Genomic DNA, 14,194 nt, shown 5'->3' with positions numbered 1-14,194 from the left:
ATTTATTTACTCGTCCTGACCGAAGAAGTTTTCGATTTTTTCAAGTAGAATCAGACAAGTTTGAAATACAAAATTCCTTACTCAAGTTACAAATTCCTCTAGCTAATCATAATTGAATTCCTTAATGCAAGAACCAGACATAGATCATTAAAATCAAATGGACTGCATTTGAACTGCGTCGGTTCTTCGATCCGGCCCCTCAATTGGAATTAAAATTCGTCTGTGCCAGGGCTTCTTCTCGTTTACAGTTTCCTTTGTACATATTCTGGCTTCGTCCTCTCAAACTACCTCTGCACTTTCACCCTTCTACCAATACATCCGTCGTACACCATCCACTTATTTTCTCACGCTTCACTCCCTCCTTTATCCAACCATCAATCCCCAGCATCATGTATCTTATCATCCACTTCTTCTCTAAGTGGTTAGGAACAGTCAGGAATTTCAAAAAGTCACTTTTCTTTTCCTGCATTTTCGCAAAGTGTGTAGTATGTCCCGAAAATATTCGCTGAACATTTTTAAGCAGGGTGACCGCCAAATTTTAGTTTCCAAATAACCTGACTTTTCCCTGACTATTTGTTGATTTTCCCTGACAGTAAATAAATTCTTTTCATCGGATAAGTCGACTTTTCTTATATCTGAAGTAGAGTCCAAAATCTCAGGTTTTACAAGTCTGCACATTAAATTTTTCATTAAAATAACTAATTCTTCATATATAAGAATAAAGCAAGTGGTGAATCGGATTGAAACTTGACTAGAAACGGATTCATATCGCTTGCTAGTGTTTGAAAAAAACCGAGTTTTTGCCTTAAAAATTTGTCTTTTTTGGCGCTTTCAACAATTTTGCAATTAACTGAAGAAGGAAGTTTTTTTATCCTTCTTGGCGAGACGCATGCTTATTCCCGAAATCTTTTTTGACCAAATAGGTATTTGATATAAAACTACTTAACTTAAAATTTACATAATATGCACATTATTTGACATAAATTTCATTGTACACAAAAACCATTCAACATAAATATCATTTGTCATAGAATTCATTAAACAGAAATATTATGTTACATAAAACTTAGATAACTTAATTCCCATTTGACATAAAAATTATGTAACATAAATTTCTATTGACATAAAAATCATTTAACATAAATTTCTTTTGACATAAAATTCATTTAACGTAAATTTTATTTGTTATAAAATTCATTTGACATCAATTTCATTTGGCATAAATGTCATTTAACGTAATTCTCATTTGACATAAAATTAGCTTGACATAAATTTCATTTAACGTGAATATCATTTAACATAATTATTATTTAACGTAAAATTAAATTTATATAAATTTCATTCAGCATAAATTCCATTTAACATAATTCTCATTTGGCATAAAATTTACTTGACATAAATTTCATTTGGTATAAATCCCATTTAACATAATTTTCATTTGACATAAAGTTCACTTGATATAAATTTCATTTGACGCATAACTCATTACACATAATTCTCATTTGACATAAAATTCAGTTGTCATAGATTTTATTTTACATAAAGATCATTTGACATGGAAATATAGGCGCGAATTTCAAAATTGGCGAATCACAATGTTGTTGATAATATCTAATTGGTTACTTTTAAAATTGGCGCCGATATTTTTATGTAAAATGTAATTTGGGTGAAATGATTTTTATGTCAAATGAGAATTTTGTTGAATGACTTTTATGACGAATGAGAATTGTGTTAAATGTTTTTTATGTCAAATGAACTTTATGTCAAATGAAAATTATGTTAAATAGGATTTATACAAAATGAAATTTATGTCAAGTAAATTTTATGTCAAATGAGAATTATGTTAAGTGGAATTTATGCTTAATGAAATTTATATAAATTAAATTTTACGTTAAATAATAATTATGTTAAATGATATTCACGTCAAATGAAATTTATGTCAAGCTAATTTTATGTCTAATGATATTTATGTCAAATGAAAATTACATTAAATGACATTTATGCCAAATGAAATTGATGTCAAATGAATTTTATAACAAATAAAATTTACGTTAAATGAATTTTATGTCAAATGAAATTTATGTTAAATGATTTTTATGTCAATAGAAATTTATGTTACATAATTTTTATGTCAAATGGGAATTAAGTTATCTGAGTTTTATGTAACATAATATTTCTGTTTAATGAATTCTATGATAAATGATATTTATGTTAAATCCTTTTTGTGTACAATGAAATTTATGTCAAATAATGTGCATATTATGTGAATTTCAAGTTAAGTAGTTTTATATCAAATAACTATTTGGTCAAAAAAGATTTCGGGAATAAGCATGCGTCTCCTTCTTGGCTCTATCGATGTATTTTACAACATTTGGCAAAATTTGAATTGTTCGTCCAGCCACGTTATTATTCTCGGTCCATCTAGTGGAACAATATTTTAGAGGAAATATTTTTTATCCAGAATATAAATGAGTGAGTCATGACACAGTTGATGCACCAAATTATTTCTGCTTCTGCTGTTGTAAAAAAAACGAATAGAATTTTTTTTGGAGGGTTTGTTAAATACATATTAAAGTGTAGAAAAAAAAATTGTTTGATTTAAAATTTTATAACAAAATAGCAATCTCCTTTTGTTTTGTATTGTCCACAGGATTTTAAATTCTCTTTACTCCCAGTGCAACATGTTTATGCTTCGACAATTTCTCTTGATGTTTAAGAGAGACCATAACATATTGATTGCATTATAATTTTCATCGGAACATTCGGCTAATTTCAGTAAAAATAATTTTTTACCTCCGGAATTTTAGAAGTTTTATCAGAGATGCCTTCGTGATCCATTTGGCGTCATTATTAAATTCACTAGATGATTGTATAGATAAACAAATCTTAACCCCTTCGCTGTGAGCAGAAAAATCTTAAATGTGGGTCCAAAAATGTTAAGAACTTTTCAGACGACCAGAATTTGTGAGTGAGAAAACATTTTTCTTTTCGGGGTTGCTGATTACGAATCTGAAGTCCATTTTCAAAAAATTCAAAATGAAAGACGTATTTTTTGAATTCAATCATTTGTTTATTTTTAACCCAAGTAACTTCTTCAAACCCTAACATCAAGAGAAAGGTTGGGAAAGAGTTGTTCTTATTTTCTCACAGATTTTCTAAAAATCATGCAATTTTAACTAAATTATTGTTTCATCGTCTCAGAAGCAATTTTTTTCTTTTGATAATTATTTATTTTAATGTCAGAAGCCATTTAAAAGCAATGATTTTGATTTTTTTGTCACGGATTTTCCGAAAATCCCGTAATTTCAAGTAAATATTTCATTCCTCGACTTAAAAACAATTTTTTTCTTTTGATAATTATTTATTTTAATATCAGAAGCCATTTAAAAAAGATGCCAAGAGAACTTTGAATTTTTTCTGTCGTAGATCTTTCAAAAATCGCGGATTTTCAATTAAAAACAAAAATCTCTGCTTTTCTCGCCTCAGATCCTTTTAGAATCATTTTTAAATGGCTTCTAATATTAAAATAAAAAATTATCAAAAGAAAAAAATTGCTTTCAAAGCAAGGGATTAGCAATTTACTTGAAATTTCGAAATTTTCGGAAAATCCGTGACAAAAAAAATCACTACTTCTCCCGACTTGGAACCTCTTGGAATTTTTTTAAAATTGCTTCTGACATTAAAATAAATAATTATCAAAAGAAAAAAATTGTTTCCGAGGCGAGGATTACAATAATAATGATTAATAATGATTGTTACAAATAGCATTAAATTTGTTCGCCCACAGCAGTTCAGCAACTTGTGAGGTAAAGAAATTTTGCCTGTTTGGGGAAGAATAAATATCTAATTTGAAATGCTTGCTGAATACTTGCTTAGTAACTGTCGGAATTTTCAGGTGCAATAGGGTTACGACTTAGGTGCCAACTGTAGATTAACTGAAGATTAGATAAGAAACCTCTATACTAGTAAAACACTTTCGATCGACCTAATTATTGACCCTGGCACTCGAAATTTCCTGACCGCTTTACAGATAGTTTCTACTTCAACTACTGGGGAATGTGACTTTAATGTCCTGGAAAGTGCCAAAAGCGTAGCCACCTCAGCCTCATTCTCCTTGCATTCTACCTACGAACACCTATGAATGTTTCACTGAAGAGCTCACTCTAAAAGCATTAACGCGGCCCTCATTGCAGGAAAATCGTTAAACTCAGACTATTTCCCTCCAAATTCGAAAAATACCATTTAGAACCTTCGCATCACAAGAAGCAACTTAAATCCAAAATGAAAAATAGTATTCAATTGAATTAAAATTTCTAATGTAATTAATTATTTCATATTTGGTGTCAAACATAACCTAAAATTTTTTTTTGAGGTAGGTCCCTTTTTACCGTGAAGCGACGCATTTATTTTGTTTCAACAGTTATTTAAGGAAGAATCGGGACGCATGATTATTCCCCAAATGTCATTTTTCCGAAATGCACTTTTGCGAATAGTCATTTTTGCGAAAAGCCACTTTTGCGAAAAGCCAATTTTGCGAATTGTCGATTTTCCGAAAAGACATTTTTGCGAATTGTCACTTTTGCGAATCGCCATTTTTACGAATCGATATTTTTACGAATTGTCATTTTTGCGAATAGTCATTTTTGCGAAAAGTCATTTTTGCGAATTGTCATTTTTGCGAATCGACATTTTTACGAATTGTCAATTTTCCGAAAAGTGATTTTTGCGAATTGTCATTTTTGCGAAAATTCCTATAGTAAACTTGTATGGACATATAGATTCCCTATAGGAATTTTCGCAAAAATGACAATTCGCAAAAATGACTTTTCGGAAAATGACAATTCGTAAAAATGTCGATTCGCAAAAATGACTTTTCAGAAAATTGACAATTCGTAAAAATGACAATTCGCAAAAATGACAATTCGTAAAAATGACTTTTCGCAAAAATGACAATTCGCAAAAATGGCAATTCGCAAAAATGACAATTCGCAAAAATGACAATTCGTAAAAATGACTTTTCGCAAAAATGACAATTCGCAAAAATGACAATTCGTAAAAATGACTTTTCTCAAAAATGACAATTCGCAAAAATGGCAATTCGTAAAAATGACTAATCGTAAAAATGACATTTCACAAAAATGGCTTTTCGCAAAAATTACATTTCACAAAAATGTCTTTTCGTAAAAATGACAATTCGCAAAAATGTCTTTTTGGAAAATCGACAATTCGCAAAATTGGCTTTTCGCAAAAATGACTATTCGCAAAAGTGCAGTTCGGTAAAATGACATTTCGGAAAAATGACATTTGGGGAAGAATCATGCGTCCCGGAAGAATCCGACGGACAGTCAAAATAAAAGTTAGTAATGTCATAATTTCGTAATTTAAAAGAAAAAGAAAAATTCAATTTTAAATTCGTTTTGATAGAAAGGCGAAGAATTTAATTTTGAACATTTAAAACGATTTAAAGTTGCATTTAAATAAAAATTTGCAATGTCAATAAGAAATATTTTTTAATTTTAGGTTATGTTACTTAAATTATTTATTATTGACAAAAAAGTATAATTTATATTCAAATATAACTTTAAATTGTTCAAAATGTAGAAAATTAAATTCCTTACGCTTCTACCGAAAGAAATAAAAAATTTAAGACCTTCTCTTTTAAAACACGAAATTATGACATTGGACTAACTTTTGATCCGATTCTTTGTCAGATTCTTCCTTAATTATTACGATTTTCTAACGTATTCTATTCGTATTTCTAATACGAATTTTCCATCTATCGGAAAATAATATGTAGAAGTTTTTATTGCTTACAAATGATATTTATATGAATTTTTAGGTTACAGTGAAACCTGTCGGAATGCAACTCGATTTTTTCAATTTTATTAAAGTAAACAATCCTTAAAAACTTGTTTTTTAATTTGATTTTGTAATATTTTTACAATATTCTGGAACTAAGTGAAAATAATTCTTGTTTGACATTTTTGAATGCAAAAAGAATATTTAAAATATAGTTGCATTCCAACAGGTTCGACTGTTGAATTTATAAATTGCAGTACTATTATTTAAAATAACTGAAATTTGGCGGAATTCAATTATTTTAAAAAAAATTTTAATTACAATTTTTCAACACCTAATTTTTTTTAGAATTTCTACATTAAATTTTTTTAAATATCAATAATTATTTTTGTTGAAAAAATATTAAAAAACTGTTTTTTATTTATTTTAATTCAAATTGTAAATAATTTCAATGTAAAAGCTTTTGAGATTTAATTATTTCTAAAAATTACAACTGCAATTTTTCCAAAAGTCAATTATATTTTTAGAATTTTTAAATAAAATTATTCAAGAATTTAATAATTATTAAAGGAAAATAATCTATTAATCATTTTTTTAAATAAACATTTATACTTTCATAGCGATGAAAATGTTAAAAAGATTTCAATTTAAACCTTTTTAAAATTCAATTATTTCTTAAAATTCGTGTTATAAAGCTTCTAATATTCAATTATTTTTCAAAATTTTAACTGAAATTCTTTTTTAAATTTATTCTTAACCAGAATTCAACTATGAAAATTAAATTATTTAAATAAAATAATTTTTGTAAAATTTCATTATTTTCCAAATTTTTAGTTACAATTCCTCAAAAAATACAATAAAGTTTTTAAGAATTATTTTTTAAAGTGAAAAAATAAAATTCTTTTAAACATAAAATTTGAGAAAATTGACTATTTTTTCAATTTTTAAAAATTATTTTCGGAAATTCAACCATTTTTCAAAAAATTTGAATTACGATTTTTCAAAATATCTTTTTGCAGAATTTCTAAATAAAATTTTTCAAATTTATTTCATTTTTGTTTAATAAATATTTGAATACTTATTGTTATTTATTTGTCCACCAGGAATTAAAATTTCAAAATACTTTTTGAAATTTTTTTTTTTGTTTGTTTAATAAATATTTGAATACTTATTGTTATTTATTTGCCCACCAGAAATTAAAATTTCAAAATACTTTCAATGTTGAAGCTTTTGAAATTTAATTATTTCTAAAAATTAGAACAGCAATTCTTTCAATTCTAGAAATATTTTCTAAAATTTTAACTGAAATTCTCTTTCAAATGAATTCTTATAAAAAAAATTTGAGATTTCAATTATTTAAATAAATTATGTTATTAATTATTTATTTTTTTATTTAAATAATTGAATTGCTGTAAAAGTATAATAATATTTAAGTTTAAAAAAATTATTAATTTGTTACCTTCTTTGGAAATGAAAAGTTTTCAATAATACTCAAAAATTCTAAAAAAATAATTGAATTTGGAAAGAGTTGCACAGTTCAAATTTTCATAACAAATTTTTTAAATGGTTTTAAATTGAAAGTATTTCGAAATTTTAAGCAAATAAAGAAAAATAAGTAGGTATTTAAATATTTATTTTACAAAAATGATTGAAATTTGAAATTAACATTTTTTGAAAATATTCTTGAATTTCCGAAAACAATTTTTAAAAAATTGAAACAATTGGAAATTTTGTAAAATTTTATTAAAATAAATTTAATTTGTTTACTTTTAAAAATTATTTAGAAATATAATCGTATTTTCGAAGAATTCTAATTGAAAATTTGGAAAAAATTTGAATTTTAAATAAATGAAGAATTAAACTTATCAACAGGATTTTTCCAGTTTCACTTGAAAGTTCAATTATTCAATCAAAAATATTTTACATTCAAGTTGTTGTCAGAAATATCTTGGCGATTTCCACACGAGTTGTTCAAATAATTCTGAATTTTTTTTTTAAATTTAAAGAAAAACTGTTAGAAAAATTATATTTTTTAAAAAAAGATGAATTTTCGTTAATATTTCGAAAAGAAAATCTTTTAAAGTACCAACGGCAATATATTATTTTTATAACCTAAAAATTCCTATAAATACTATTTATGAGCAGTAGAAATTTCTACAAATTATTTTTCTTCTCCGATAGATTTTTGTGCAACAGAAAATTCGTGAGAATGAAAATTCAATTACTTTTAATTTCTTCTGTTATAAACTTATCTTCTATTTTCGGTTCCGATAGTTTTTTCTTACAAATCATACAAAGAGAAGAAGGAGAAGAAAAACCCATCAGAGAATATTATTTCGAATGTTGATAAAATCTGAGCCTTAGTCATCAACGAATCTAAACGTAATTAAACGTAATTATTTGAAACCTCGAAATTTGCCAAACTGTCAACCTGACCCCGACCTATCAATCACCGAACGTAAAGATTCCGGTACAAAAATGGCATTTCGTGTTGTAATACGTACTTAAACCCTTTGTCATCATCTAAACCATTTTGTGATGTAAGTCCATTGCCTTGAGGACCATTGTCATCTTTTGAATTATCAAAAGGACTTGTAGAGCCTTTCTCCTTTTCTTTCTTATCAGCGTCTGTGTTCTAAACATTGGCAAAAAAAAAAGAAATCGTTACTCATTTTTTTGACATAAAAACTCCTCAATAAATATCACATCCACCAATTCAGTAACTTTCATCTAAAGTTTATTATTGCCCTCATACTTTTCAACTTTTCGAAAATTCTGCTATTAATAAATTTCAATCAAGATTCGAAATTAATCGAAAATTAATTTTAAATTTCAAGGTTAATCACTTTTATAAAAAGTAAAAATTCTATTACAGAGGAATAATTATTCAAACGAAAACTATACATTATATGGAGAGGACCCCGCGTGGTACTTTGGAGAAATTAATTTTTTACTACAAGTAAAAAATCAAAGAACTTCCAACAAACTTTGGATGAAAATTAACGAATCGATTTAGAGAACAAATGATATATATAACTTTTGGATTACTTACTAATCTAAGAGAAACCATTCTTGGGTCCAAGTCTTTTGGTGTTGTAGGGCTCGAACCACCGAGAACATATTCAACCATTTTCACCCCAAGTCCGCCAGTTTCACTAAAAATATATTTTTTACTTGTAGTTAAACACATTTTTGGTTTTAATTTTCAATTATTAGGGGAAAAAAATATTAGTAAATTTATTTATTCTCATTTCAAGGAACTCACCTGCTCCTGGGACTGAGAACGGCTCCAACTTCCGAGGCTTGATGATGAAATCCAGTGCTAACGGCCATTCTTCTGCCTGCGCTCATGGAGATTGGTTGTGATACTGCATGATCTGAAATTCAACAGCGGGAATAAGTTCATTTGCAATTAAATAAATTTTATAATTTAAAAAAGGGGTGGGGGGTTATTCTTTTCACAGGGTTAACACAAATATTTAATTTTATTTTTTCCTGACTTTTTCCTAATTTCCAGACTTTTTCCTGACTAATTTTGACTTTTTCCCTGATCCTAAAGAATATTCTGCGATTCACTCTAAAAATTATTAGATACTCAAAAAAGTGTTCTATTACATTTATTTATAAAATTCCTGATAAAATCCTTCGCAAGAATTCAATTATTTTTAAAAGTAGTAAAATTTCTCAAAAAAATTCAATTATTTAAAAAAATGTAATAAAATTCGTTTTGCAAGAATTCAATTGTTTTTATAAATAATAAATCGACTATTCGGTCATTCATTTTTAAATCAATTTTTAATAGAAAATTCTGAAAGGATTCAATTATTTAAATTAAAAAATAAATAATTTATTAAATAATTGAATGTTTGTTAAAATTTAATTGAATTCTCATACAGAATTTTATCAACAAATTTTTAAATAACTGAATTCTTTTGACAAATTTTAATAAAATTTTTAAGAATAATTACATTTTTCGAGGAATTCGATTAAAATATTGTATTAAAAATAATTAAAATCCTCCGATGAGTTTTATTATTTATGAAAATAATTAAAATTTTGCCAAAAATTTTATTAAAATTTTTTCTAAAATAATTGAATTTCGGAGAAGAATTTTATTATTTATAGATACTTGAAATTTTGACAAAAATTTATTTTTTAATTTTTTAACATAATTGAATTTTTGCAAAGAATTTTATTACTTTTGAAAATAATTTAATTCTTCCAACGAATTTTATTCGAGTTTATAAAAATAACTGAATTTCTGTAAAAACTTTAATTATTTATATAAATAATTGAATTCATCAAACGAATTTCATTCAAGTTAACAAAAATAATTGAATTTCGGTAAAGAATTTTGTTATTTATTAAAATAAATTGAATTTTTGAAAAGAAGTTTGTTAAATTTTTTTAAACAATTGAATTTTTGCGACGAATTTTATAAAAATCTTTTTTAATAATTGATATTTTTCGAAAAATTTTATGAAATTTTGTATTTAAAATAATTGAATTCCTGTAAAAAATTTATTACTTATGAAAATAATTGAATTATTTCGAAGAAATTTATTAAAACTTTTGTAAATAATTGAATTTCTGTGAAATTTCCCAAGAATTTTACTAAAATTTTTCTAAAATAATTAAATTTCGGAGAAGAATTTTATTATTTATAAAAATAATTGAAATTTTGATGAGAATTTTTAAAAAATTTTTGTACATAATTGAAATTCTGCGGAGAATTTTATTACTTTTGAAAATAATTGAATCTTCGCAACGAATTTTATTCAAGTTTATAAAAATAATTGAATTTCTGTAAAGAATTTTATTATTTATATAAATAATTGAATTCTTGCAACGAATTTTATTCAAGTTTATAAAAATAATTGAATTTTAGTAAAGAATTTTATTATTTATAAAAATAATTGAATTCTTGAAAAGAAGTTTGTTAAGTTTTTTTTAAATAATTGAATTTTTGCAACGAATTTTATAAAAACCTTTTTTAATAATTGATATTTTTCGAAAAATTTTATGAAATTTTGTATTTAAAATAATTGAATTCCTGTAAAAAATTTATTACTTATGAAAATAATTTAATTGTTTCGAAGAAATTTATTAAAAATTTTGTAAATAATTGAATTCTTGTGAAATTTTGCCAAGAATTTTTATTATTTACAAAAATACTTGAAATTTTAAGAAGAATTTTTTTTAATTTTTGAACATAATTGAATTCTTGCAACGAATTTTATTCAAGTTTATAAAAATAATTGAATTTCTGTAAAGAATTTTATTATTTATATAAATAATTGAATTCTTGCAACGAATTTTATTTAAGTTTACAAAAATAATTGAATTTTAGTAAAGAATTTTATTATTTATAAAAATAATTGAATTCTTGAAAAGCAGTTTGTTAAATTTTTTTTAAATAATTGAATTTTTGCGACGAATTTTATAAAAACCTTTTTTAATAATTGATATTTTTCGAAACATTTTATGAAATTTTGTATTTTAAATAATTGAATTCCTGTAAAATTTTGACAAGAATTTTATTAAAATTTTTATAAATAATTGAATTTTGAAGAAGAATTTTATTATTTATAAAGATAATTGAAATTTTGACGAGAATTTATTATTTATAAGGGTAATTGAAATTTTGACGATAATTTTTTAAAAATTTTTCGAACATAATTGAAGTTCTGTGAAGAATTATTATTACTTTTGAAAATAATTGAATTTCTGGAATCATTTGTAACTTTTCCAAAATTCAATTTTTTTTAAGTATTTTTAACTAAAATTCTTCTGTCAATCTAGTATTTATGAAAATTGTAAAAATTATTCATTAAATCATTTCTAAGTCATAATTTTATGATAGTTCTTGAAAAATGAAGTTATTTAAAAAGAAATTATTGTCAGAAATAAAAAAATTGAAGGTTTTGTATTAAAATTTGTGGTAATTTCATAGTTTACAAGGCAAACAAAAAAAACATCAAAATTCAGAGTTTTCTCATGAATTTTAAAAATTCATTTTCTTCCACTACTTTTACTAAAAATCCCTGACTTTTCCCTGATTTCCCTGACCAATTATATTTTTCACGGGAAAAATAAAACGAAAATAGTTATTATTGATTTTCACAGTGATGTTTTCAGTAGAAAATAACTTAAAATTTCCATTTGTCAGATGAATTTTAATTAATTTTAAAAAACATTTTTAAATAAACAGTAGGACAAAAATGCTGAATACAAAAGTTGTTTAAAGAATTTTCCCATAAAAAAACGTAAGTTGCTTCTCGCATACTTGGAAACAAGTTTCTTTCCGTAACAGATGCAAGTGACGTGAAGTAACTCTTAGAGAACGTGAAACCTATTAAAATATTACAAAAACTATCAAGTTGTGAAAATTACATAAATATAACATAACAGACTCTTCAAGTTTCATTCATTTGAAGCGAAATCAATTTAAAACCTAAACTAAAAATTGAAAGTTTATAAAATTTCAAATTTAAACCTTTTGAAGTTGAGTATTAATTTTGAAATGTTTTGCGTATTGACTACTGAACTTGTTTACTAAGTTCAAAAATTGAGATTATTATTCCAACTGTGATTTGTATATAAAAATATTAGTATTCTAATGAATATCTTAAATCCCCTAAGAGCAGCAATGATGAAGTTTTTCTTCAATAATACAAGCAAAAAACTCCGAGCGATCGTTATTCTCAACATTTTTAATCAATACAAACAAAATGTTTTGTTTTCAAAATAAAATATTCATCTCAATGTTGGTAATGTCGATCATCCTAAATGACGGAACTTCCCGACAAGCAACGCGGCTTTTCATAGTAGTACATTTTTCCAATAATTTAATATTGAAGAGGCCTATGAACAGTTGTTTTGAATTCACATATTTATTTAAGATTCGGAGACATATTCGGACAAATAGGAAGTTTTCGGCAAATGCTCAGATTATGATCCAGATGAATCAGTGTTATTAATTCTAAATACAGCTTCTGTCACTATTTCAATAATAGGTTGTTATCAGCATCTACTTAATTTTTGAAAATCAAATTTTAAAGTTAAATATTGTTTTGTTTAGAACCAACATAAATTTTTGAAAAAATTAAGTGGATAACAAGGTTTGAGCTGATAACTAGGTGGAAGTTGCAGCTTCATAAAAAATATTTAACTTTAAAATTTAATTTCCAAATTAAGAGGATGCTGATAAGGAGGTGCCAGTTTCAGCTTTATGTTCAAAATTCAATTATTTCTAAAAATTTACGTTATAATGCTTTTAATATTCAATTACTATTAAAAATTGTAACTAAAATTAATTTTTAAATAAATTTGTATTCAAAAATTCTAAGACAATTCAATTATTTAAATGCAAAAATAAATAATTTATTGAAGAATTAAATGTTTTTTAAAATTGAATTCTCATAAGGAATTTTATTAACAAAAATTTAAATAATTGAATTCCTTCAACGAATTTTAATAAAATTTTAACAATTATTACATTTTTCAAGAAATTCGATTAATATTCTATTAAAAAATAATTGAAATTTATTCTGCTCTAAGTTTTATTAAAATTTAAGTAAAAACTTTTATTATTTTTGAAAATAATTGAATTATTGCGAAGAAATTTATAAGAAATTAGTAAATAATTGAATTCCTGTGAAATTTTTATTATTTAGGAAAATAATTATAGGTAAATGTTTGTGTAGAATTTTATTAGAACTTTTTTTTTAATAATTAAATTCTTTTAATAAATGTTATTAAAATAAATAATAAAATAAATAAAAAATTCGATACTGAAAATCATTAAATGAAAGTAATTTTTTGAAAATAATTGAATTTCGTAGAAAAATATTTTATTATTATATTTATAAAGGTAATTTAAATTTTTACGAGAATTTTTAAATATTTTTGAACATAATTGAATTTCTGCGAAAAAATTGTTTTACTTTGGAAAATAATTGAATTTCTGCAATCGTTTGAAACTTCTTCAAGATTTAATTTTTATTTAGTGTTTTTAACTAAAATTCTTTCTTAAATCAATTATTTTTAAAAATTAACAAATATTAAAAAAATTAAAGTAAATAAATATTCAATTATAATTTAAAATTTTAAGTGAAATTCATTTTTTATAAATTTTTAATAGAAAATTTTTCGAGAATTAAATTATTTAAATACAAAAATAAATAATTTATTATAATAGAATATTTCTTAAAATTGAATTTTTATGAAGCATTTTATCAAATTTTTTAAAAACAATTGAATTCTTTCGGTGAATTTAAAAAAAAATTTAAAAATACAATTTTCTATCATTTTATTTAAAATTTTATAAAAATAATTGAAATTCTACGATAAGTTTTGTTATTTATGAAAATAATTAATTTCTTGTAAAGAATTT

General features: G+C 24.0%; 1 protein-coding gene across 3 annotated transcripts in view; it reads right to left on the bottom strand.

Annotated features, from left to right (window-relative positions):
* LOC122505124 (maternal protein pumilio) overlaps positions 1-14,194 on the bottom strand; it is a 208,270-nt gene that overhangs the window by 137,413 nt on the left and 56,663 nt on the right. For all 3 annotated transcript variants that reach the window (XM_043616585.1, XM_043616586.1, XM_043616587.1), the window contains 3 exons: positions 9,065-9,176; positions 8,852-8,954; positions 8,304-8,434 (listed from right to left, as the gene is read on the bottom strand). In XM_043616585.1, coding sequence (XP_043472520.1) covers positions 8,304-8,434; positions 8,852-8,954; positions 9,065-9,176 — 346 coding nt within the window. The remainder of the gene's footprint in view (positions 1-8,303; positions 8,435-8,851; positions 8,955-9,064; positions 9,177-14,194) is intronic.

This window comes from Leptopilina heterotoma, unplaced genomic scaffold (assembly GCF_015476425.1).
Source record: "Leptopilina heterotoma isolate Lh14 unplaced genomic scaffold, ASM1547642v1 Lhet_343, whole genome shotgun sequence".
NCBI lineage: Eukaryota > Metazoa > Arthropoda > Insecta > Hymenoptera > Figitidae > Leptopilina > Leptopilina heterotoma.
The sequence above is the reverse complement of the archived record's forward strand: the minus strand, read 5'-3'. Positions and strand labels throughout refer to the sequence as shown.